This window comes from Schistocerca piceifrons, chromosome 5, assembly GCF_021461385.2.
Source record: "Schistocerca piceifrons isolate TAMUIC-IGC-003096 chromosome 5, iqSchPice1.1, whole genome shotgun sequence".
Lineage (NCBI taxonomy): Eukaryota > Metazoa > Arthropoda > Insecta > Orthoptera > Acrididae > Schistocerca > Schistocerca piceifrons.
This window is the reverse complement of record NC_060142.1, coordinates 109,913,138-109,940,503: the sequence shown is the minus strand read 5'-3', so window position 1 is coordinate 109,940,503 and position 27,366 is coordinate 109,913,138. Positions and strand designations below refer to the sequence as shown.

At 46.8% G+C, this 27,366-nt stretch overlaps 1 protein-coding gene across 1 annotated transcript; it reads left to right on the top strand.

The window, feature by feature from the left end:
• Positions 1-4,551: 4,551 nt before the first annotated feature.
• On the top strand, positions 4,552-26,879 carry LOC124798643 (probable cytochrome b5 2). Its single transcript, XM_047262140.1, has 4 exons — positions 4,552-4,728; positions 18,669-18,754; positions 22,091-22,273; positions 25,681-26,879. Exons 2-4 carry the CDS (start codon positions 18,701-18,703, stop codon positions 25,858-25,860), a joined length of 417 nt encoding a protein of 138 aa, XP_047118096.1. The 5' UTR covers positions 4,552-4,728; positions 18,669-18,700; the 3' UTR covers positions 25,861-26,879.
• The last annotated feature ends 487 nt before the right edge of the window (positions 26,880-27,366 follow it).

The window sequence follows — 27,366 nt, the reverse complement described above, 5'->3', positions numbered from 1 at the left end:
GGGATCACCAATTTAATATTGGAGGGCAGCGTGGAGGGTAAAAATCGTAGAGGGAGACCAAGAGATGAATACACTAAGCAGATTCAGAAGGATGTAGGTTGCAGTAGGTACTGGGAGATGAAAAAGCTTGCACAGGGTAGAGTAGCATGGAGAGCTGCATCAAACCAGTCTCAGGACTGAGGACCACAACAACAACAATGAATATTTTGTTTGTTTATAGGTACATGTCTGCAATCCTGGTACACATTGAAATCCCCGCACCACTGCACTTTAGCATGGCGCTAGAGGGACCAAAAGAATGCAGCAGCCCATTAATGAGATGGAGTATCTTGTGGTAATTCGTTTTCTGCATTTCTAGGGGAAGAAAACTAGAACAATCTATGCCGATCTGTTGCAAGTGTAGGCAACAATGCAGCGTTGTATGATAAAGTGGTACGTGGCCCTGACATTTGCATTGTGGCCAGTCAAGTCTAAATGAGACGCAGCGAAATGGTAGACAATCTCTTTGTGATGAACCGACAGTCGAAAGAGAATTGGAATACCAGGTGCTGGGATTCCGGGGTATCACAATCGAGGCCACAGTGGGAAAAGTGAAAATCATTCCCGGATCAGTTTTCAACATCTTGCACGACATTTTCAACATGACAAGGGTCGACCACCCGCTGGGTCCCGTGACTGCTCACAGTCTTTCAAAATAGCCGTCGAACTGGGGCAGCAGCGGAAATGCGGGTGCATAAGACCATCCAAATGTGTCCTGTAGCCACCTATTCACCATCGACGGGTGAATCACTATGACTCTGAGACAAGTGAGTAAAGCAAGCAGTGGAAACAAGTAGATCCACCAACGCCCAAATACGCGAAGACACAACGATCATGGAACATCTATGACGTACATATGTAGACTGAAGCGGTAAATGAAAATATGCAACATGGACGGAATTCGAACCGGGGTATGCTGCTCACAGGCAGATTCGCTAACCACTGCACCAACCTGGCACAGTGGCTTTGCATAACAGCACGGACTACCTTAGCCGGCCGAAGTGGCCGTGCGGTTAAAGGCGCTGCAATCTGGAACCGCAAGACCGCTACGGTCGCAGGTTCGAATCCTGCCTCGGGCATGGATGTTTGTGATGTCCTTAGGTTAGTTAGGTTTAACTAGTTCTAAGTTCTAGGGGACTAATGACCTCACCAGTTGAGTCCCATAGTGCTCAGAGCCATTTTTGAACGGACTACCTTAGCATGTTCTATCTACGAGGGTTGTTTCTTTTTCAACCTCCGATCGATCGCGAAATGGAAACATTTAGCTACATCTTCCAGATACTTCTCTGCATAGTCACCGCTCCGACTAAATTGTATGTCGTAGCGCTATGCTAAATTTCCAATACCCTAGTCATGCAGCCTGTGAATTCCGTCCGTTCCGTACACTGGTCAGCAGCTGGTGGTCTGTGCCAAAATGCTGTCCTCACAGCCAGTGGTTCATGTGAACGAGGAGATGAAAATGAGAGGGAACATGTCTGCGCTGTGCGCAGGGTGATAAAACATTTGTCATCGAAAACGCTGCACAACCGTCTTCAATGTATCTGCAGTGCGCGGCAGAGGACTGTCGTGAAAAAGAAAATGCATGACAATTACGTTATGTGGGCTGCACGAAATCAGGAGAATATTCTCAGTGAATGACAGCACGCACTTCACACTTGGTGGGAGACTGTATCGTTCTGGGCATCTTTATTTGCACACTGTGCACTCAGAACGTACTAGAGGCACTGCACAATTCATCTGCGCAACGCTTCAGAGGATTTTCGCTGTGGTTTTAATTTCACGACCAATCGGAGTTTACGACAAAAAATAGGCCTTTGCGTTTCGCGGCAAGTGGTGAACCGACTGAACTACCTGAGCGGGATTCAAGATTGGTCGTGATAGCTATACTGCCGACAGTACCCCATGTCCTACCTTTCAAGTTTCTCATAAGTTCTCCTACATACCTTGCAGAATTAGCACTTCTGGGAGAAAGGAAATATGATAGAAATGAAACTTCCTGGAAAATTAAAACTGTGTGCCGGACCGAGACTCGAACTCGGGACCTTTGCCTTTCGCGGGAAAGTGCTCTATATCCCTTCTTCCAGGAGTGCTAGTTCTGCAAGGTTCGCAGGAGAGTTTCTGTGAAGTTTGGAAGGTAGGAGAGGAGGTGCTGGCAGATGTAAAGCTGTGAGGACGGAGCGTGAGTCGTGCTTGGGGAGCTTAGATGGTAGAGCACTTGCCCGCGAAAGGCAGAGGTTCCGAATTCGAGTCTCGGTCCGGCACACAGTTTTAATTTGCCAGGAAGTTTCGTATCAGTGCACACTACGCTGCAGAGTGAAAATCTCATTCTGTGACACAAATGGCTTAGCAACAGGCTAGGGGGTTGTTCCTAGGGTTCATTTTCAATCTACAACGGAGTGTGCAGAACCAGGTACGAAAAGAATTAGTAAATTACTCGATGAAGGATCATTTTGCGACGATATACGATTTTTCAGCTTAATACAGGGAAAATAATGTCAAGTATACAGACACTGGAGTAAAGACATGAAAGTTTAATAAGGTGAGGGCAGGTGGTCAGGTGAAGCATTGTTGCAGGAAAGATTGTGGCATTTGCGTGAACTGATTTAAGAAAACCACATTAGGACATCTGGGCAGAGCATTAGCCTCTGTCATCCTGAATCTGAAGCCACTGTCTTAACAAATGTGCTACTTCATTTTGTTAAAAACAGAAGAAGGAACTCTCAGATAGTATATGTAGTAAGACGTCAGGGAATAGCTTCCGTTGTACTCAGACGACCGTAGATGTCAAAAATTGTTGGTGAAGACTGAGATTAGAGTGCATACAAGAGAGGACGTTGAGCGCTAGTGCTACTCCGACATGAAGAGGATGGTGCAGGATAGAAAAAAGTGACGGGCACATACAACCAGCTAGAAGTCTGGTGACATAGAAAAAAGGACCAAGCCAAGTGTGTGTGTGGGGGGGGGGGGGGGGAGGGAGGGGGGGGCGGGGGGAGAAAACTGCTTGAGGCAGTTGAGTACTCTGGGCCTCCTACGGTCCTATTTGCTTTGCATTCGTTCTGCACATACGAGTAATTTGGAGAACGAAAAATTACGCTTACTTTTTGATTAACAATTTGCTCTCAGTACAGAATACCTTCGTGTGTTACTCTAAACCATCAGACTGCTGTCCTCACAGCTTGACTCAAACTTGAGAAATCAGTTATGCTCTAAAGTAGTCCACACCCTCGAGGACTAATACCGTCTTCAGGTTTCACGCTCGCTGACGGAAGTTTACGAGTACTCGACTCGCCGCGCGGGATTGGCCGAGCGGCCTGAGGCGCTGCAGTCACGGACTGTGCGGCGGGTCCCAGCTGAGGTTCGAGTCCTCCCTCGGGAATGGGTGTATGTGTTTGTCTTTAGGATAATGTATGTTAAGTAGTGTGCAAGCTTAGGGACTGACGACCTTAGCAGTTAAGTCCCATAAGATTTCACACACATTTGAACTTTTTTTTTTTTTTTTGGTTAGGCGAGAGGTCTAACGCACGACGGGGAGGAGCGCCTGGTCCCCAGCACGAATCCGCCCGGCCAGTCTGTGGATGGTTTTTAGGCGGTTTTCCATCTGCCTCCGCGAATGCGGGCTCGTTCCCCTTATTCCGTCTTAGCTACACTATGTCGGCGATTGCTGCGCAAACAAGTTCTCCGCATACGCGTACACCACCATTACTCTACCACGCAAACATAGGGGTTACACTCGTGTGGTGTGAGACTTCCCTGAAGGAGGGGGGGGGGGGGGGGGTCCACCAGGGGCCTAACAGCACAACAACCCTGGGTTCGGTGTGGGGCGGCGGAGGGGTGAAGTGGACTGCGGTTGTGGACCACTGCGGCTGCGGCGAGGACGGAGCCTCTCCGTCGTTTCTAGGTCCCCGGTTAACATACAACCCACTTTGCGGCCACCTCATTGGTGAAAACATAGAAACAACACGGGCCATAAAACGCGACGTCGAGAAACATTTTAAGGAAATTGTAGTGGTTACTAGTTTCTGTGGTGACTCACGTTCTGAACATTTTCATTTTTTCTGCACGGCAAGTGTCATTTCATTGAGAGGCGTAGTTAGTTACGGCGGCAAGGCCGCTCCTTGCGGACAGTAATTACGGCGGGGAGCGCTCGACACCTGCACACGAACGAGGGGACGCGAGCGATCGGTGCGTGCGGCGGCGCTGGTTGGCCGGCGTCCAGTTACGTAAGGCACTTCCTGCACGCGGGAAGAGTTGGCCGCCGGCCGCCACCTCGGCTGCCGCACGACCAGTTTCCGCACCCCGCGAGCCAAGGGCGGCCCCGGCGCGGCGCGGCCGGCGAGTGAGCGACGCTGCACGCGCCGTTCCGATATCCGCGGACCAGGAAAGCAGGTGCCGGCGGCGGCGGCGGCGGCGGCAACGCCAATGGCAGCCGCCGCCGCAGCCCCCGCGGCACGCCCACAGGTAGCCAATGGTGGGCCACGCCACCACCGGGCTTCGGCCGCCGCGGGCCGCGTTTCGTCAGCCGACCCGGCGCTACTTATAGCCAAACGCGCGCCGCCCGCTTATCAGTTCGCGGTCGACGTCGCACCAGAGCGCAGGCGAGCCACTGTGACGTTGCCGCTCTCGCAGCCCCGCGTAGCACCACTTATCGCTCGCACGTCACGCGAAACCCCGAACGCAGTTCCTCCACAGGTAAGGGCGGCCACCGCAACAGCTTCCCTACGTTCTTAATCTCCATTATCAACGTCTCCTCTCTCTCTGTGTCCCATTTCCCGTCCCTCATTCTCTCTCCCTTCCTCTGTCTCACTCTCTCTCTCTTCCGACTCCTGCTCCACAAACAGTTGTTTATAATATGCAGAGGCACAAATCGGCATAAATAAAAACACTGCTTCTTTTCGACCGTGTACTGCAAAACCATCCAAAGATTTACCCAAGTGCTCTTTCATACCTCTGTTCTGCAATGGAACGCTTTTGTACTGTGCGCGTATGCAAATCTTCACAAAAAAGAAAACGGCAACGCTTCGACGCTCTCTGATGACCTCGACATCGATGGCATCTTAAACCACAATCCTCCTTCCTTGTTGGGATACTTTGAAAAGAGCAGAAAATTTCGTAGACTCCACCGCTGCAGAACAATCTGCTGGCGCTTCCATATGCACTTTATTAAAACAGCGGATGCTTTGTACTAATACTGCAGCCAGTTGCTTTATAACACTTTTCAGAAAACGTTTACTTTTCCACTGCGCAGTGTACTGCAAAACCATCCAAAGATTTGCCCAAGCGCTCTTTCATACCTCTGTTCTGCAAAGGAAGGCTTTCGTACTGTGCACGTATGCAAATCTCCACAAAAAAGAAAACTGCAACGTTTCGACGCTCCCTGATGACCTCAACATCGATGGCATCTTAAACCACAATCCTCCTTCCTTGTTCGGGTACTTTGAAAAGAGACAGAAAATATCGTAGACTCCACCGCTGCAGAACAATCTGCTGGCGTTTCCATATGCACTTTATTAAAACAGCGGATGCTTTGTACTAATACTGCAGCCAGTTGCTTTATAACACTTTTCAGAAAACGTTTACTTTTCCATTGCACTGGAGTCTCATCTTCAGATGGTCGGTATTTACAAGCACTTCATACATTACTCCAGGTGGACTGCCTGTTATTACTAACCATCTGAAGATGATCTTTTTCACTGACTCGAAAGATACGTAATCGAAAAGTAAATCATTTATGAAAAGTATTAAAAAGTGCCTGGTTGCAGTAATAAAACAAAGCATTCGCTATTTTTGCCGTAGCCTCACTTTCAACGTCTATTACAGATGAGACAAATGTAATCTGCTAACCGTATATTGTGTGGATTTATACTTAGCTTTCTCTTATTTAAGGCATATTTATATTGCTTTATCAATTTCTCGACTATAGAGTCACATGTTCACCTGTCAGTATAGCTGTTCCCATTACTCGAAATCCTAATATGTCGTCGTAACATAAACGGCATTCGCAGATTTCAAAATTCGCGTCACATCTAAGGGTATCATACGCGACTGATATGGCAGGAAAATACTAATCTCCTGTTACACCTTTCAAACATATGAACGCCATTTTGATTTGAATGTCGCATGTGTATTTCAGTTAATCAGAAGAACTTTTTGCATATCTGAAGTCGTGGTTGTATTGCTTAGAAATCGATAGTGCGATGTGAATATTTTAAATAAGGGGCTGGCGAATAGAAACTGAAGCAGTATACCTCTGCTAGAAAATAATTATTTGGTTTGCGTTTCTTAAGTCCATGAACGATGAGATGAAAATGTCTGTAGCAAAGTATCTCATCTTGTTAAAAATATCAATCTAGTGTATCTAACGTAAAGAAGCAAAAACTTACCGCTTGCGATAACGATGTACTCTGGTAATGCTGAAATCAATCCCACATGGCAGACAGATCAAAGGTATAAAGGCCACGTAAAATGTAGTCTTTGTTGCTACTAAATTAATCGTTAATAGTTTCTACTTTGGCTTCATTTAAATCGTAAAACGTGTTTCCTTCTTTCAGTTGTACGCTGTAGCGGCCAAGAGGAAATCAAACTTGTGTCTTTAGCACATATAATTGCCAGAATAGCTAAAATATACGAGAAACATCGTTGTATTATAAATATAAAATGCTACACTCGTTCATGCATTGGGGAACAGAATGCATTAATTTTTCTCCAGACGTAGAAACTATGCAACTATGTTTTTAGTACGGAAATCGGATTCTCACAGTGCATTCCTTATGAGCGGTTATCTGTAGATAGGGAGCAAATAAAATCTGTAATTTGGTTCAGGAGTTACTATCCTCCGATATCTGTACGTGGTAAGTAAACTAAACATCTAATCTAACGCGTTTTCAACGTTACTCTTCGTCGATCGACATTTTTCCTTTTTCGACGTTTAAGCGCTTTCCTTGGAAACTTCCGTAGTCGTCTCTTCGAATATTCATTTCTAGACGTATCTGACAGCGTGCGCCTGCTGCAGATGTCGATCACCACAAAGAGGCGTGTAGAGCAATGAACCTCCGACCCGAACGTCTAAACGAAGTTCAAGAACTCGGACTGGGAGGTCGCGCCTGTTAGTAGGCAAAGCGTTGCCTCCGTGTTGTGCGTGATGCCTGCCGGGTTGCATCACGGCGCTAATGGGTCTTCGTTTAATTTCAAAATTGACCCGTTAATTATAATAACAGGATGCCTTCGAAATGGTATATCTGCCGCACAAAAATAATTTTTGTATTACAGTTAGTAGCTAAAAGCATAGGAAAGTTTGAAGAATGGCGCGAGAAGAGATCTATTTTTAGTCTGAGGCTAACGGAGCTCCATTCTTTACGCGTACCTTTTTGAACAGGTCTCTACCTATTATCGATGCTTGCAGTGCGGTGTCGTTAAGAAGAGTACGCAGATGCAATTTGTGGTAGTGGTTACTGGTGGTAAATTTCGGTTTCACAATTGCAACTTTATTGGCAGAGAGGAACAGGAAAGTATATTAGCACTGAGCACTATGGGACTTAACATCTGAGGCCATCAGTCCCCTAGAATTTAGAACTACTTAAACCTAACCAACCTAAGGATATCATACACATCCATGCCCCAGGCAGGATTCGAACCTGCGACCGTAGCTGTTCCAGACTGAAGCGCCTAGAACCGCTCGGCCACACCGGCCGGCAGGAAAGTATATTGCAGTCAAATTCTCTCGTAAATTCTGTAATGGCGAAACCAGATTCGATGGACAAGTCATTTTCAGTTCCACGTCGAAACCGGTGTAGTCATTAAAGAATTCACGAGGGCATCTGACTGCAGTAAACTTTAATGTTAATCACAGGTTGTCACAGAACAATATGAAGTACGCATCTCTATTCCCAGAAATGTACAAATAGATACATCGCTGATTTCTCACATATCGTTTCTTGCTTGGATATATTGTGATGTTCGTAGCAGTATTTTTAACTGATGTTCCCATTCACGAAAAAAGAGTATTTGTCGAAGTGAATCTAGTATCTTTTGCGTGGAACGTAAAATTAGGAGCGCGAAAGCTTCCCAGAAAACGTTTAACGTCAGTTCCATGGTTTCTCCCTATGGCGCAGTAGGTATTGTGACTATTCTCCAGCGATATTATTCTTCTGTACAAAGGAACTTGAGTTTTTCAGCACTTTGATGTAAGTTTAAAGATATTCTAATACGCTCATTACGCGGCCTGTTATGAAAATGATGAGAAGATAGGTACGTTTTGCCTGCGTTTTACTGTATCCAGGTAATAACTGCTTCAAGTTTCAGAACGGTAGCGTAATGCTCCGCGTGTTAAACACGCTTCCCTGTTGTACGAAGCTCATTTTGAGGCTTTCGGCCCGAACTGTTATGCTTGGTATGGCAATGAAAGCTGCTGGCCACTCGAGTTTCAGGTCTCGCTATCTGACGCAAGAGCTGACGCAAGTCCGGTCATGACATTCGCAATACGCCCGAGTTCGGTTCTCGCTCGTTTTGGAAAGAGTTGAACCCTACTGCGTGCGCATCATGTGAGGCTGGGAGTAGCAAACTTTGCGCTGCGTAGCACATATCGTTCACTCTCCTGTCGTATACGATCGTCAGTCCTGCTGCATTAAGTCGGTTCGATTCTCGGCGGTGAAAGACGTTGACACCAGTCGTTAATCGGTTCGTGATCACCGGACTGTTCGGGCTTAGTGTACCCGACGTTTTTGCAGTGTCTCACGGAATCCGTCTCTCCCCTACCCTACCCCCTCCACTCGGACCATCCACGAAAAAGTCAGTGCTGCACTCCATACATACTCCGGTGAAGAAATACACCCGCGACAAAGGTATTTCAGTCTCTGTATTTAGTCTGCTCAACTTATTCTTTTATTGGCGTTGTCTTCTTTACTTATCTATACATTCATTAACATGTCAGCACAACGCTAAATAGGCTTCCTGTAAATAACGAACCTGTCTGAGTCAACGCTTCTCCGTACTTTTATTACGAAGCTATAGAAATATTACGTTTGCCCTGTGCCTTCTACTGACTTTGTTAAGCCGGACTCCAAGTCTAGAGTCTCAGTCAACAGATACCATGAGAAAGCCAGCAAGAAGAACATTGAGCGATAATCAGCTATGTTTGTAAACTCAAGGGACATAATTACACTGCCGTTGCGGTCTTTTTAATTTCACTCTCACAGTTGGTTACTGCTAGTGACCTTGATCATGTGGCGTATTGTGTACGAGTACATTTACTGATACAGCTTAGCTCTCTTTACATATTGGTCATTTTTGTTCGGTTTTTTGTTGTTCTGAAGAATGCTGATAACGAAAGAAACCGATACTCGTCCATATTAATTTGTAACTGTGACACAGATTAATAATCAGATGTATCTTCCCAACAGTAGCTGCGCCTCTCTGCTGACATTAGGCTTCCTCTATCGAAAGCCGGCCGGAGTGGCCGAGCGGTTCTAGGCGCTACAGTCTGGAACCGCGCGACTGCTTCGGTCGCAGGTTCGAATCCTGCCTCGGGCATGGATCTCTGTGATGTCCTTAGGTTAGTTAGGTGTAAGTGATTCTAAGTTCTAGGGGACTGATGACCTCAGAAGTGAAGTCCCATAGTGCTCAGAGCCATTTGAACCATTTGAACCTTTATCGAAGGAATCCATTTTCAACGAAGGGAAAAACATATTTCACCCTATTGACATTAGTCACTGCCTCGTGCGTGTCTTACTCCAACTTTAAACGCGGCCTTATCAAAGAACTGATGCGAAGCATTTCTAGTGCACCTGGTCTGGAAGCAAAGTGAGCAGTTCTAATAGGTTGATGCTGATACGGTGTTTCTCCAGATGTTTCTACATTCCGTTGCCATGGTAGCTGAGTGGCTACCATGCTGAGGACCCAGGTTCGATTCTCGGTACTAACAAGGACTTTCCCTTGGTGGCAGAACTGGAAGAGGGTGCTCTCAGACTCGTGATGCCAATTGTGGAGATGCTAGAATGACATGTAGTGGCTCAACAGTCTGGAAAGTCGCAAAATGGCCGGGAAAGAGGTGTGCTGACCAAGCGGCCTGCATGCCACGTCAGCATGACACTGCAAGGCAGAGGATGACACGGCGGTCGGTTATCATCCTTTATGCCTTCACGACCTGGACGAGGAGCTCGTTTCTTTTTCTGCATTGCCTTACTGTGGCCCACACATGATTATTTCTTATACACTACTGCCCATTAAAATTGCTACATCAAGAAGAAATGCATATGATAAACGGGTATTCATTGGACAAATATATTATGCTAGAACTGACATGTGATTACATTTTCATGCAATTTTGGTGCATAGATCCTGAGAAATCAGTACCCAGAACAATCACCTCTGGCCACGATAACGGCCTTGATGGCGTGTACAGGTATAGCTGCCCATGCAGCTTCAACACGATACCACAGTTCATCAAGAGTAGTGACTGGCGTATTGTGACGATCCAGTTGCTCGGCACCATTGACGTTTTCAATTGGTGAGAGATCTGGAGAATGTGCTGGCAAGGACAGCAGACGAACATTTTCTGAATCTAGAAAGGCCCGTACAACACCTACAACATGCGGTCGTGCATTATCCTGCTGAAATGTAGGGTTTCGCAGGGATCGAATGAAGGGTAGAGCCACGGGTCGTAACGCATCTGAAATGTAACGTCCACTGTTCAAAGTGCCGTCAATGCGAACAAGAGGTGACCGAGACGTGTAACCCCATCTGTTGACTCAGGGATCGAGAAGTGGCTGCACGATCCGTTACAGCCATGCGGATAAGATTCCTGTCATCTCGACTGCTAGTGATACGAGGCCGATCTAGGACACAGTCATTGGATCTCGAGCAAAGCGAGCAGCAATGTCGCGATACGATAAACCGCAATCGCGATAGGCTGCAATCCGACCTTTATCAAAGTCGGAAACGTGATGGTACGCATTTCTCCTCCTCACACGAGGCATCACAACAACGTTTCTCCAGGCAACGCCGGGCAACTGCTCTTGTGTATGAGAAATCGGTTGGAAACCTTCCAAATGTCAGCACGTTGTAGGTGTCGCCACTGGCGCCAACCTTGTGTGAATGCACTGGAAAGCTAATCATTTGCATATCACAGCATCTTCTTCCTGTCGGTTAAATTTCGCGTCTGTAGCACGTTATATTCGTGGTGTAGCAATTATAATGGCCAGTAGTGTAGATAGAAGCGTCGTCAGCTGATAGCTCTCCTGACGTTTCCGAACTCAATAGGAATTGAACTACTTCAGTTGTGAAAAGATGCCAAGAGGATGGGCGGTGGTGTGAGAGTAGGGGCACAGTGAGTATGACTTTCTGTGACGTTGATCAGGGTGGATGTCAGTACGGAGAACCGCTACACGAAGAGACCTGCAGTAGACTGCAGCACTTTGGCCTTTCTAGCTCCCGATCTAGGACTTGTCCTGGTGGGAAAGCGAACAGTGGCGAAACGTGATGGTGGAAAGACAGGCTGCGGCAGCAGCGAGGCGAAAGCCGCTGCAGTGCTCGCCGGGTTCACTGCCAAGGCCACGCCGCGGCGCGCCGAGCCGCTTCCGCCACACAATGACGCTCTCTCAGCACCGCCAGGGCTCCCTGCTGCAGCCGTGCGTCTCTGCGGAGAGTCTAGCGCCAGGAGGAACCAACCGCCGAGCGAGCTGGCGGCGTACCGTAAGGTACTGCGGCCGTCATCCGTCCAGACTCCATTACTCTCCGTGTCCGTTAACGTCCACGGGCTATACTTCCATACTGTCGACTCTCAGCTTTGTCTTAAATTACGGCTGAGATTTTCAGGATCCTGTATTTTATCAAATTGGTTCAAATGGCTCTGAGCACTATCGGTATTAGCATCTGAGGTCATCAGTCCCCTAGCCTTAGAACTACTTAAACCTAACTAACCTTAGGACATCACACACAGCCATGCCCGAGGCAACATTCGAACCTGCGACCGTAGCAGCAGCGCGGTTCCGGACTGTAGCGCCTAGAGCCACTCGTCCACAGCGGCCGCATTGAATTTTATCAGATTTCAAATTTGTAACCGTACATAAAGCAAATACGACTCGAACAACTTATGTAAAGACGTGATAGAACCTTTATAAGCGCAGAGGGTTTGTTTTCTGCAAAGCATTTCCAACCAGTACTGACTGAATATTATGCGTACTTCGTGCCTAAACAAGAACGAAAAGCGTTCTGAATCCTGACCTATGGGCTCGATTCGTGCACCGAAAATGTGCTCCCAGTTTGTTGCAGATATAATTTTAAAATTACTAAGCAGTAAGCAGAATTTCATGGCCTGACCTCTCATTGGCCCGCGCCGGTCCAAATGTAAGACCTCAATAAGATCCGACACGCAAGGACGCGTAAAGATTATTGCCGCTCACCTATCGACCGCTATGGTGACCACCTCGAACTTTTCGTTGGGCGACGAATTCTCCATCTTCTGTCGACGATTTCGTTCAAAACTGGACGCTGCAGGGCGACTCCAGGGGTCTAATTCTCGGAAGCTGTTGTGGTAGATGGGATGCCTACGGTAGAACACTTGCTTCTTCCTTAAATGTTCTTCCGTTACAGCTGGTGTTCCAACGGTTGAATCTGGTTACTTGGGCAGACTCTAAACACCCTGTGGAACTTGCCACAAACAGTTGACATAAGTAAGAGATCTGGATTGACTCTGAGCCCCGGTCAACTTTCCGGGTACTTCAGTCGTCCTGCTGATATAAGAGTAGTTCTGGTCGACTTTATCTCCTAGGCACGTCGCGTGTGCATTGTACTTCAGGATGACTACCCCTCCATTAGGCTTTGCGACCGCTAAGGTCGCAGGTTCGAATCCTGCCTCGGGCATGGATGTGTGTGATGTCCTTAGGTTAGTTAGGTTTAAGTAGTCCTAAGTTCTAGGGGATTGATGACCTCAGAAGTTAAGTCCCATAGTGCTCAGAGCCATTTGAATCATTTATTTCTCTTTGTCTATTCAGTCTGCTTCAACTTACCCTTCTCACCATTATGTTGACTTGTTACATGCTCCTCCTAGTAAGATAAAAAAAGAAAAACTGAACAGTTAACAAAAGATGAGTGAAATAAATTTATAAATGGTTCCTGATGCTTATAGAGAGTTTTTATCCATGTCTTAGAAGGAGTCTCTGAGTCTGAAGCAGCATTGTGTCAAAGGCATGAAGGGTCCCCATCTGGGTGTACATCTGACTACGATTTTTGCGTTTTATGACTCCCTGGCGTTTATATTTTGCAGCTATAGCTTTGTCTGTGTAGGGCTCGTCTACAGTTCGCGGTTCTACCGGAGAGTTCTCCTTGGTGGGAGGACTGCAGTGGAGTTCAGTCAGGCTCGTGATGCCAGTTGAGGAGCTACTTGAGCCAGTAGTGGCGGCTCCAGGTCACGAAAACTGACGACAGCCGGGAGAGCTTTTGACACCGTTCCTCACAAGCGACTTCTAATCAAGCTGCGGGCCTATGGGGTATTGTCTCAGTTGTGCGACTGGATTCGTGATTTCCTGTCAGGGAGGTCGCAGTTCGTAGTAATAGACGGCAAATCATCGAGTAAAACTGAAGTGATATCAGGTGTTCCCCAGGGAAGCGTTCTGGGACCTCTGCTGTTCCTGATCTATGTAAATGACCTGGGTGACAATCTGAGCAGTTCTCTTCGGTTGTTCGTAGGTAATGCTGCAATTTACCGTCTAGTAAGGTCATCCGAAGACCAGTACCAGTTGCAAAGCGATTTAGAAAAGATTGCTGTATGGTGTGGCAGGTGGCAGTTGACGGTAAAGAACGAAAACTGTGAGATGATCCGCATGAGTTCGAAAAGAAATCCGTTGGAATTCGACTACTCGATAAATAGTACAATTCTCAAGGCTGTCAATTCAGTTAAGTACCTGGGTGTTAAAAGTACGAACAACTTCAGTTGGAAAGGCCACATAGATAATATTGTGGGGAAGGCGAGCCAAAGGTTGCGTTTCATTGGCAGGACACTTAGTAGATGCAACAAGTCCACTAAAGAGACAGCTTACACTACATTCGTTCGTCCTCTGTTAGAATATTGCTGCGCGGTGTGGGATTCTTACCAGGTGGGATTGACGGAGGACATCGAGAGGGTGCAAAAAAGGGCAGCTCGTTTTGTATTATCACGTAATAGGGGAGAGAGTGTGGCAGATATGATATGCGAGTTGGGATGGAAGTCATTAAAGCAAAGACATTTTTCGTCGCGGCGAGATCTATTTACGAAATTTCAGTCACCAACTTTCTCTTCCGAATGCGAAAATATCTTGTTGAACCCAACCTACATAGGTAGGAATGATCATCAAAATAAAATAAGAGAAATCAGAGCTCGAACAGAAAGGTTTAGGCGTTCGTTTTACCCGCGCGCTGCTCGGGAGTGGAATGGTAGAGAGTGTACAGGTGCTCACAGATTGAGTACGGGAGTCCTTTATTTTCAATGCAAGAAAAGGGAATTTTTTTCCTAAATGCGTGAGCTATGGATGGCACTGGATCTTCACAAAGCCGTGCACGGGCCCTGGGTTGGCGACACATCAGATTTTTCCAGTATGTGCCGCTATCCCACGGCTTGTTCACGTGCTCGACGAACAAACAACCTTTCTGCTGACGGGGTGACTCTTAGGGAAGCGTCGCTTGCCTAGGCAGAGCTCCTACAGGAGCCAATCAGAAAGGTACAGGAGATCACGTGTGAGCGCCCACCGCGCCGAGCTGCGCGATCGAGGCGTGTGGATCGCTCTCTTTTACTGACAGGCCCCCGAGGAGATCAGACGCATTGGCCGGTTGCCTCCGTGCACTTTTCGAGCCCTGGCTCAATCTGTTTGCGCCTTAGGGCCGCTAAACTCACATAATGTACCCCGGCTAGGTCATCAGTAAATGTTTTTTTTTTTTTCAATAAACGGGACGCAGTTTGCCGACCGGAGTTGAAAAATTAACACTTGTTCTTTTTTAGACCCCACTTCCATCTCACCCACATCCTGACATGTACAAGAGATAGTATTATTGTGGTTCGATGAACCCTCTGCCAAGCACTTAAATGTGAATTACAGTGTAATCATGTGGATGTAGATGGAGATGTAGATGACCCCACAGCCGCTCCACACCGCATCGAGTGACGCTATTGGCGGAGGACGACACGGCGGTCGGTCGGTCTCAATGGGCTGTGGACGAAGTTTCTGCATAACATTGACTGCTGAACGTGGTAGCCGAGGTTTAACTGAGATAAGTCGAATTGCATCCTGACCGAGTTCGTGCTTACGTCCTACTCGCCGTACGAAGAGTTGCCAGCAAACGCTGGACACCCCACAATTGACGTTCTCGATCCCCTACTCGGCCGCAAGTAGGGTACCATGAAATGCGTCCAGTGTTCGCTGCGAGCGGCCGGCACCGCCGAGGAACGGGCGCTGCTGTGCCCCAAGCGGTCGGGCGGCTGTGGCTGCCTTACGTAAGGCAGGTGGCTGCGGCGGTGCAACGCAGCCGAGGCCGGCCATTGGTCGACGCTAGCGGTCGGCTGGCTTTTCCTCGTGCGGGACGCGCGACCGGGCAAGGTGAGCAGAACGTGAGCCTCACCTGACGGCGGGCGAGCCTCACGTGACCGCTGGCCGCAGACCGGTCTCCCGGCAACCCAACGCAGCGCCAGTCGCGAGGCAACCAGCACACCAGCCGGCCGATATCGCGATGCACGAACGATGCGTGCCGCTCACTCACACACACACACACACACACACACATGCACGAGCGCGCGCGCGCACCTGACCCTGCGAGGTCCAGCTTAGGCTGGCAAAACAGCTGTGACACATAAACCTTACAAGTTCCTAGTATGTAGGGTGGAAAGAACGACCAGGTAATTAGGTTGGGGCACGGTAAGGGGCATCGAATCGAGAGAAAGTTTCCACACGACCACAGATCGAAAATGCCCGGTTGTGGAACTTCGTACATACGATCACGACGGCCAGCCAACGACGATCGCACGGAAGTTCTTCCGGTAAGCGAATGTGTCTGGGTGTGTCTAGAAGAGCATTTTTGATCGACTAAGCCGATCTACTGTACTAATTCATTCAGTCTCTCTGTACATTATCAAAGTGTAATGCATGCAGCAATTGAGCTTCGGTATTTGTAATACTGCATCTTACACTATCCTACTGCAGTGCTCTTTCTGCGCTACGGCTTTCTTATACAAGGGGCGATTAAAAAGTATTCGTTTGAGTGCGCTGCTGCAGAGTATATGCAGTCGAGCGCTACTCTGATGCAGGTATGTAAGCATCGACACGAAAGTAAGGACTTGCTGTGGCCCTCAGACGGAATCTTTTTGATCGCCCCCTTATATTAACAAATTAGCTCCGCGTTAGTTTCATAATAGTTGATTTAGTAGCCAGTCTCTCCGCCTGCTTAGCTGAGTGCTAATATGTTTGCCTACCATGCAGCGGGCCCGGGTTGGATTCTCGGCCGGGTAGGAGATTTTTTCTCCGCCCGAGGACTGGGTGTTGTGTTGTTCTCATCATCACCGACGCAATTCCCAATGTGGCGCCACCTGAAATAAGACATGCAACCCGGTGGCCGAACTTTGCCGGACGAGGCCTACAGGCCAATAATGTCACACGATCATTTCGTTTCACATTATTAGTCATCCTTTATCCCATAAACTTTGCGAAAAATTCGTGTATAACATAACCAGCCATGGACAGCAATTTAAATTGTGTCTGTTCAGATGAAACCATTATCTTCTGCTATCACCGTCAGTCACTGCTCTCTTCAGCACAGCAACTGTTATGACGGGGCCATTCAAAACAAAACGATCCTGAACCCTGTAAACAGAAATGTGTACCTTTGTTTCAAAACTATTTATTATACAGCACTCTGCTCCTGTGACACGTGGCAGTGAATGTCCGTCAGGTAAAGTTCCTGCGCCTGCATTCTGAAAAAGTTCCGAACGTACGACTTAACGTCCTCGTTCGAGGTGAACGGTTTGCCTCTGTAAGCCGTCTTTAGCTCTCCAAAAATGGCAGGCCCGGACTGCGTGGAGGATGACCGGAAACCTCCCATTTAAACGTCTGCAAGAACTCCTTGACATCGTTTGCTGCTTGTGGCCTTGCAGTGATGTGGAGCAGAACGAGACGGCGGGTGAACCGCCCTGGACGGTTGGATTTGACCGTTTTGCGAAAGGTGGTCAAGGTCTGTATCACAGCCATTCACCGTTGTCCCATGCTACAAGTAATCGATAAGAAGGTGAGCACTACCTTTCCCGCACTTGTGTGGGTGGCTTTGGATTTTTTGGCTGACTGCTACCCAGCATGTTTTCGGTTGTATCTGAACTGATGGCAACGTGTCTCATCTCCATTTTGGAAAAAAAGGTTTATAACCATAGGCAAATGGAAGTTTTTCCTGGACACTGCATGGAATACGTAACTAGTACTACTTCTTCGGGCTAAGTCCATTTGTACATTGCAGTAACGAAATTGCAAGAAAATGTCGAACCTTAATTTTAAAAAATGCGTCTGACTACTTTGAGGAGAGACACCAGGTGTAAGACGCGTAGAGAGATACACAGGGTGACAACTACTGAACTATATGAAATAAAACCGTCGTAACGGAATAATCGGTGCGATATTCCTTGATGGCAACGTGACTACCGAACGGTATTTGCAGGTTTTCGAAGATGATTTCATCTCCATTATCCAAAATGACCATTATTTCGACAAGATGTGATTCATGCAAGACGGAGCTCGACCCCATCGAAGCAGGAGAGTATTTGATGTGCTGGAGGAGCACTTTGGTGACCGCATTCTGGCTATGGCGACCCAGAGACCGCTACCATGGGCCTCGATTGGCCGCCATGTTCTCCGAATCTGAACACACCTTTTTGTGGGGCTATATTATAGGCAAGGTGTAAGCAGTAACCCCAAAACCATTGCTGAGCTGAAAAGATCCATTCAAGAGATCATCAACAGCATCGATGTTCCGCCACTTCAGCAGCTCATGCAGAATTTCGCTATTCGCCAGCGCTACATCATCGCCAATGACGCCAGGCATATCGAATATGTCATAACCTAAATCCGAATACCTGTGGTGACGTTTACATATTGAATTAAGTGTGTGCACGCCGTAGTTTCTGTATAGTTTTTCATATAGTTCAATAATTGTGACTCTGTGCCATTTCTTTAGGTTTTCTGTTTAGATACGAGGCTCAGAACTTTCGTTATTGCATGTAATTCCACTGCCCGAAATTTCAGCCCATAAGGTGAAGTCACAAATACGTTAAAACGTTGAGAACTGAGACTCAGGATTAGTCGAGGGATGCTAAATATGAGATCCTTAAAATCCAAACCCGTAATTCCGAATTAGAAGGGACGAAGAGGTCAGCTGCACTAAATGTTTGGAATCACTTAGTATAAAATGTTTCGATACGTGTAAATAATACGACGACTTATCTCACGCATAAATAATGTCTTTACACGCTATGCTCACAGTGAATATGATATTTACCTTATCGATGTGTATTAATTTGGACAGTAAAACACGAAAGTGACGCAACAAAGTAACAAGTAATTATATATCGAATTTTTAAAAGGTATTCCGCAGCACTGTATAAACGAGAGATGTTGTTTCTGCTGTTGCAGGTGCCAGAGCAGACTTCTGAGTCGCCAGAAAGATGGCAGCTTCTCTCGGCAGTGAAAGTCAGCCAATCACAGTGCCTCCCACCACGGTAAGTTTCCATCATTCTTCAGGAGCAGTGTTCGGTGTTAGCACAGTTTACTGTCGTTACTTATTGCTTGCGATAGAAAGGTACAGCCCAATACACGGACCATGCAGTGCATCACACACACACACACACACACACACATAAACACAAACTTTTTTTTTATTTTTGCCTGGGACTTGATTATCCCATAATTAGGTTAAAAAAAGTGCGAATCAGCTGATTGCTACAAAGGTTTTCGGGATGATTGCCTTGGTTTTAAGGCAAATACAGGAACTATTAAGCCTCTCCTGCTTACTCCAATTTGGTCATCTTTCTACGCCACAACCTCATCTCCTAGTAGTTGGATCGAAAGAACTGTGTCCCTGTAAAGGGGCGGCCGGAGTGGCCGAGCGGTTCTAGACGCTCAGTCCGGAACCGCGCAACCGCTACGGTCGCAGGTTCGAATCCTGCCTCGGGCATGGTTGTGTCTGATGTCCTTAGGTTGGTTAGGTTTAAGTAGTTCTAAGATCTAGGGGACTCATGACCTCAGAAGTTAAGTCCCATAGTGCTCAGAGCCATTTTTGAACCTGTAATGGGCCAGATCACAAACACTCCACTCTATATATCACAAACTATCTCCTAAAATTCTACTGCATCCAGAGGAGTAAGAATTAATTCCTAGACTAAAATTCTGTATTATTGTTAAGATTCTCCAGGCAACATACTTGTGTGCACATGTGAAGTTAAAATTTTCAACTTTTCGCCATTGCATTACCATAATGCCCTGTGCCGCTGGAAGTCATGAGCTTCTCACCTGTCCTTCCCCTTTCCATCCCCTTTCGGTATCTCATATAAACTTCCTCATTAGCTATCTCGCCTACCCATTTGATCTCATTATTCTTCTGTAACACCACATTTCATAAACTTCTGTTGTCTTCTTGCCTCAAGCATTTATAGTCTTTGTATCACTTCATTCAGATAAAACATCTTCGGTAAAGACTTCCCAACACTTCAATTTATGTTCGACAGTAGCAAATTTCTCTTGATCGGAAAAGCTTTCGTGGTATTGCAGCTCTGCCTTTTATACCTTCCGTGCTTCAGTCATCATCAATTGTTTCACTGCTAAAATAGCAAGACTCATCTCATAATTTTAGTACCAGTATCTAATTTCCTAATATAATTCCTTCAGCATCACTTTATTTAATTCGACTACATTCCATTACCCTTGTTTCACTTCTGTTGATTTCTAACTTATAAATTCGTTTCAAGACGTTATCAATTCCGTTCAATTGCTCTTTCAAATCCTATGTCGTCTCCAACGTAATTAAGATGTCACGAAATAATACCTCTCCAAGTTTCCTCTCGTTCCCTTTACTGCTTGTTCAATGTACAGATTGAATAACATCGCGTGCAGGCTACAACCCTGTCTCATTCCCTTCTCAGGTAATGTCTCCTTTTCAGTTCCTTCAATTTTATCCCTTCTGCCCTCAAATTGCAAAGAGTATTCCAGTCAACATTGTCAAAAGTTTCGCTAAATCTGAAAATGTTATTCATATAACTTTTTCTAAACGTAAAAATGCTGTACATATGGATTTGCCTCTCTTTAACATATCTTACAAGACGAATCGTAGGATCAGCATTGCCTTTCATGTTCCTGTCTTTCCCTGGAACCCAGGCTAATCTTCCTGCTACCACACTTTAGTAATTCCCACTGCATCTAACTTCAACTTACCCATTTCCCTTTTCAAATTCCGTAAGCTATCAATCCGATTAAGAGATCTTACATGTCATGTTTCAACCACTAGCACGCCAGATTGCTTTTTTTCTGATGATGTCCTCCTGAATAATCGGCTCCCAGAGACCTGAATGAGAGAATATTTTAACTCTGGAATATGTTACCCAAGAAGATGACAATATGCTTAAACGGTACAGTTGAGCTACAAGGCATCACGAAACGTAAAAACTGTAGCATTGTCCCTACTTTCAGCTGTTCGCAGTACAATTTAGCATACCCATATAGATGTTAAAAGGTCAGATACATCAGCCATCGAGACTGTCGATCCTTCAGCTACTGAGAAGGCTGCAACACCCATCCATACATCACCTATAATAAGGCTAAGTGTATTGTCTATGTGCCCCACCACGGCAAAGTCCATGGTTTGTGGGCTTTGCCTTCCATATCCTCCCCCCATCCTGAGCTTGTGACTGGATACGGGACCTTGACCCCTAGACATACGACTATCCTTCCTTTCTCCCCACTCCTCCCTTCTCCCTTTTCTTTTTTCTCTCTTTCTGTCTCTCTCTCGCAATGCTGCTACTTTTACGGGGCCATGCTGGACAGTCTGACCTTTATACACACTCTCATCCTTCCTTTCTTCTCCCTTCCATCTTTTTTTCTCTTTCTGTCTCTCTGTCTATCTCTCTCTCTCTCTCTCTCTCTCTCTCTCTCCATCTCTGTCTCCCTCTCTCTCTCTCTCTCTCTCCCTCCCTCTCCCTCTCTGTCTCTCTCTCTCTCTCTCTATCTATCTCAATGCTGCCAGATTGGCGCACTCCATGTAGCAGTGCCTGTCCCCTCCACAGAATAATATTTCCTTCCTCCTACCCCCCCCCCCCCCCCCACTGTATTCACAGTCTCTTCCTTTCTGCCTCTATTGCTAACGCTTCAATTGCTGACATGTCCCGTGAAGCACAGGTTGACTCCTTGACATATACTTATCCTTCCCATCCTGCCCCGCTGCCCTATTTTCTTGCTTCCTCCCTTTCTGTCTCTCTCACAGAATGCTGCCATGTTGACGCACCTGTGCTGCAAAGCCTGATCCCTAAGCACTCCCGCGCTGCTGCTACGTTCGCAGGTTCGAATCCTGCCTCGGGCATGGATGTGGTTGATGTCCTTAGGTTAGTTAGTTTTGACTAGTACTAAGTCTAGGGGACTGATGACCTCAGATGTTAAGCCCCATAGTGCTTAGAGCCATTTGAACCATTTTGAACGTAAACACTCGCTCACCAATCCTTCATTCCCCCTCCCCATTTTTTTCTCTCTTTATGTCTCTCTCACAACAGTGCCATGTTGGCGTGCCCCACGCAGCGGTATTGACTCCTCATACACGCTTGTCCTTCCTTCCTTCCTGCTCCCCACCTCTATCTGCCCATCTATCGCACACCCGTGTTGCTACACCCAGTGCTGACTGCCCTGCACGTCAGTACTTGGCCCTGTACTGGAGCTTATCCTTCCTTCCTTCGTGCTCCCCTCTGTCTGCCCCTCCCTCGCAACACTGCCATGCTGAAACTGCCCCATGCAACTGCGGTTGACACCTCGACACCTGCTGCAACAGTCTGCAAAGTAGTATGGCATTGTTACAGGCGGCGGCCAACCTGCTCTCGCTGGCTGGTGATGCGCTATGCCTCGCTGTGACCGCGCTGCGGCTCAGGGACCAGCAGCCGCCACAGGTGTCTTTATCAGAAGTCGCCTGCCATGACTGCCCTGATGACTGCTGGATCATTATCAATGACCGCGTCTATGACATCACGGACTTCCTCTCCAAGGTAACTACCTACCTCTCTCTCTCTCTGTCAGGGTGTAACGGGTATAATTGCAGATATTTTTATATGTGGACCTTAATATGTACCCACAACCGTGTGTTGGTTGTTTTGTCTCCGCATCGACTGGTCTTGCCACAAAAGCGTCACAAGCTTTACGACGTAATGTCTTCCGCACTGCTGTAACTGTACCACTAAGTACCGAGCGAGGTGGCGCAGTGGTTAGACACTGGACTCGCATTCGGAAGGACGACGGTTCAATCCCGCGTCCGGCCATCCTGATTTAGGTTTTCCGTGATTTCCCTAAATCGCTCCAGGCAAATGCCGGGATGGTTCTTTTCAAAGGGCACGGCCGACTTCCTTCCCCGTCCTTCCCTAATACGATGAGACCGATGACCTCGCTGTCTGGTCTCCTTCTCCAAACCAACCAACCAACCAACCACTAAGTGGGCTGTACCTATCAGTATAGACTAACCGTTTTGCGTTCATGCAACCTGACTTCAATACCTGATCTGCTGCCCCTGCTTGTCACATACATTTGGAGGTACTAACCAACCTAAAAATATAAGACTTGTAACAATTATACTTATTAGTCAGCAAATGGCGTAAAAACTGATGTAATGTTGTTCAGTATGCTATCCTCAGTTACCAGTAGAGACATCTGCACTTATACCCGCTACAATGTGCATATAAGCCGTCTAGACCAGATACTGGTCACTCTCACTCTCTCCTAAAAGGAATGATGAACCACTGTCAGCCATGTAAGATGAAGTAAGAATACTGGTCATAGAAACATTCGAATGTACAGGGAACGAAAGATGAGTGTCATGCCTTGTCAGTGGCAATCGGTTATAAACCTGCCAGTGGATGTAGGTCCATCTAACCAATGTCCAATCAAACATAATGAAGGGAACAGCGTGCAATGGTCATATGAAATCGGGTGCCTGGCAAAGAGACGTAGCTCACAGCGGTACATAAAGCTGTAGATACTGAATGGTCCAAACAAACGTATACTTGACACTAGTTGACTGGTGGCTGGCATGTACTGTGGTCATGCAGGTCACGCTTTTACCTCTTTTCAGATGATAAAAGGCACTGCATTAACTGGCGGCGCAGTTACGCGTTTAAGCTGCAGTATTTGGAGGGTATAGTTGAGGCCAGATGTGGTTACGCAAGGTTAATGACGTGTTTTTCTTGCCATGATTTTGGTCCACTCATTCATGTTGCTGTGAACATGAACCACGATGTTTATTCAAGACCCGGTGACTAGGTGTGCCTTTCTTCTACATCTTCATGATGAATGTCATGTGGATACTACTGCTTTCCCATATAAAATGTGAGGGACTGTTTACAACAACAGGTGAAAGACAGTAATCACCATTTTCACAACTTGGTATCTGAATGGGATCTAATCATCAATGAGTAGTTTTAGCTGCGTATGGGATATCATAAGAAGGTTGGGATTTCTCTTCCTCAGTGAAATCAGACCATTACCAACACTAGAGGCTGTCATTGGGGACATGATAAAAATGTGTGCCCCGACCGGGACTCGAACCTGTCCAATGAAGTATATCAACACCTGTTTGCAGCTAGGGTGTCCATTTAATTATCATTTCATTTCTAGCAAAGCTGCATGGCCATTAACGGTAACTGTTCTTTAGGGAAAAGATACTACCGTCATATATAACTAGAGGCTGTATTGCAATGTACTAGCGTAAGCCTCCTAGACTGACTAATATTTCATACATGCAGCTTACATACACGCTTATTCATAAATACCTCCGAGGGTTTCAGAAATCTACTGTGCGAATACTACAAGGCATTCCGAAAATATACACATGTGAAAGGACAGAGCATCTTTCCCAGTTTGTAACTCACATTACAAGTGTTCATTACGGGCTCCGTTTGTGATGCGTCTAATGTCAACGCAGGCGGGCAGTTCACTGAAGTCGTTGACAAGAATTGCCCAGAAACGTACGACAGCAGCTTGCTTCGGACATCTGTACACTGGGTTGCCTAACCTCAAGCATCAGCTGATAATAATGAGCGCGTGGCATTGGTGGCCGGGAGACCCCTTGCAGAAGGGTTCGGCCGCCACTCCACAAGTTCTTTAACGCCACTACGGCGACTTGCGAGTGAATGACGATGAAATGATGATGAAAGACACGCAACACCCAGTCATCTCGAGGCAGAGAAAATCCCTGACCCCGCCGGGAATCGAACCCGGGACCCCGTGCGCGGGACCACGAGCCGCGAACAAGCATCAGCTAATTTGAGGCGACAACACACTGTGGATGATAGCTCTACACGTTCTGTGACACCTACTCCGCTAGTGGAACAACGCTGCAGCGCGTATTACGAATCACAACTTGGAAAGATTGTCTATCCACTGATATGCGTCAGTTTTCTGTGTGTCTTCTGTTATTCACGCATCGTCTCTTGAAACACCAGAGGTACTTAAGAATAACCCTGTGTACTAGTTGGCTGATTTGGGCGAGGGGATCAAACAGCGAGATCATCGGACCCATTGGATTAGGGAAGGATGGGGAAGGAAGTCGGGCGTGCCCTTTCTAAGGAACCATCCCGGGATGCATCTCAAGTGACTAGGGAAATCACGGATTACCTAAATCAGAAAAGCCAGACATGGGTTTGAACCATCGTCCTCCCGAATCACTGTCCAGTGTGCTAGCCCTGTGTACTAAATATGACACTTGCCAATCAGTCGTCGTCGGCTGATACTCGTATCCGAGTTTTCATTTCTCTCCTGAGATTTCCTTTGTCACGGTTCAGGCGTGGAAGTATCGTTGATGGCTTAGCAATCCAATCCTAGAGTTGAACAGGCGGCCACAGACATTACAGCTGATGGAAGGTGGAGGACGTGGCTGAGCCTGGAGGAGTTTACGTCTCCGGCGTTTGTCATTCTCCATTCTTCGACGTTCCATCTCAAAGTTTTGAAGAGCATTTGAGGTAACTGAGCGCCAGCGACTTCGATCTTCTACTGTTGTGGACCACTTACTTGGATCGATGTTCACGTTTTTCAGATTTTTCTTGTACTGATCCTTACAACGTTTGAGAGGGACACCTCGTGGCCTTTTACCTGTGTTCACTTTGCTGTACAGCATTTGGCGTAGAAGTCCGTCATTTTTCATCCGCTGGACACGTCCGACCCATCTGAGTTGATGCCCAATGATAAGAGCTTCCATGCTATACATTTTTGCTTTCTCAAGAACAGCCGTGTTGGATATGAAGTCATCCCATTTCAGGTTCATGATATATTTCAGCTTCTGTTGGTTGAAGCGTTCTAGTTTCTTCAGATCACAGCGATATAACGTCCAGGTTATATATACCTTAAGGTCGATTTAACAAGAACAGGAGTCGTTCAGAGGGTAACCGTAGCTCGTCTTTCCTTGCAGCACCCCGGTGGCGAGGAGATTCTGCTGGAGTACGCAGGCCGCGACGCCAGCCTCGCCTTCCAGGGCATCGGCCACGGGCCGGACATGGTGGCCGTGCTGGAGCCCAACCTAGTGGGCGTGTTGCCGCCCAGTGAGCGCCTCTTCGACGCCAACGGTCGCATCCGCCCTGTCGAGCTGTAAGCGGGGCGCCTCCAGCGAGACAGCAGACAGCAGACAGCACGTCCCCTTCCGCGCCTCCGAGCGCCACATCTCACAGGCTCGCAGCTCCGGCCGGCCCATGCTGGGCCAACCCGCCGTGACGTCACAGGGAGGAGGAAGACTGGCTCACGCCTCATCACCACAACCCCCGTCTGCGTGCTACGCGCCACAGACGCCAACCACTGCAGCATAGCTGGAACTGAAAACTCGCCGTCAGTGTCACGACAGAAATCCCACATCCGTTGACTGGTCTCCCACAGAGTCTCCCAGGGTCCACACCGCTCCATGCTTGGGTGTCATCTGGTAGATGTCAAAGACAGCTATCCTAAGCATGAGCTGCCATTTCCACCATGCAGGGATCTACTTCCTCAAGCCAACAAGACACTCTCTGCTTCATTCACCAGTGGTAAAATCCTACTACGGTTAGCTGGCATACTGTCAACTTCTGAGGCTTAATATGTAGCTAAGGTGACATCCTCACCCAGCTAGCACCGGAAGAGAAAGGCCAACTCCCTCTACCGACAACGAAAATGTCATTGTGAGATAATTCTGTTACAAACTTTGATGCACCAGCGGTCTTCTTCGTTAATGGGTACTGGTTGTCAATAGGGTGTTCCTAGTTTGTAGGGGTGGATTCCTCCAGATATCATGTAGCAAAGCTACAGATCAGATCCACATTCCTGAATCCTTATTTAATTTTTTACTATTTATTTGCTTAATCTGTCCTGTGTTTGTATTATGAAGCTCCATTGATGCTCACTTCGCTAGTATTATTTCTTCTGTAAGTGAACTGTATTGTCATTGTATTACGTAAGTGTAGCACTGAGCGATCACGCCAGTATTATCATAGTATTTACGTGTGTTCATACCACGTGTGTGTGTGTGTGTGTGTGTGTGTGTGTGTGTGTGTTTCTGCCCTAGAGGTAGCAAAGTATGAATTTTTATACGTTTGTGCTCGACGATTCGTTATCAGTTTTCAATAAAATGTGCTTTTCCAGTAATTGTAAGTGGTTATCTCAGTTTTTCCCATCCTTTCAGTTTCTTTTATAAGCACCCACACCACAGTGCACATGAATATGCTTGTATTTTACACCACTAAAATAAAAATGACTGTTAACATGTTTCATCATTACTAGTAACACGTTTCCAACTCCTGTGACGTAAGCAATGGCTCATTGTTAGTTATAAAGAAAACACATGGTGGCAGCAAATGAATGCTGGTCTAAAATAATTACCACCGAGTAAACAAACGGAAGGGACAAGATGGTTGTTTTGAGAAACTGAGCAGTAAAGTTTGAATAAAATCTCGCAAATAAGATGTGACAAGTACATCGGCTGTGATTTTTTATTTATTTGTTTTGAAATATGTCCAGAGTAGCGACATATTTTTAGAATTGTTAATTCTAACCAAAGTTTTATTCTTAAAAATACTTCAATCGATACATAACATCGTTTGCTTGAAACTGAGTGCATTTAACGTCAGTTCTT

Excerpts from the sequence above, each read along its gene's own strand:
- LOC124798643 (XM_047262140.1), top strand. The coding sequence starts at position 18,701 with ATGGCAGCTTCTCTCGGCAGTGAAAGTCAGCCAATCACAGTGCCTCCC. Across the intron at positions 18,755-22,090 it reads TCACAGTGCCTCCCACCACG|GCGGCGGCCAACCTGCTCTC; the intron begins GTAAGTTTCCAT and ends GCATTGTTACAG. Across the intron at positions 22,274-25,680 it reads TCACGGACTTCCTCTCCAAG|CACCCCGGTGGCGAGGAGAT; the intron begins GTAACTACCTAC and ends CTTTCCTTGCAG.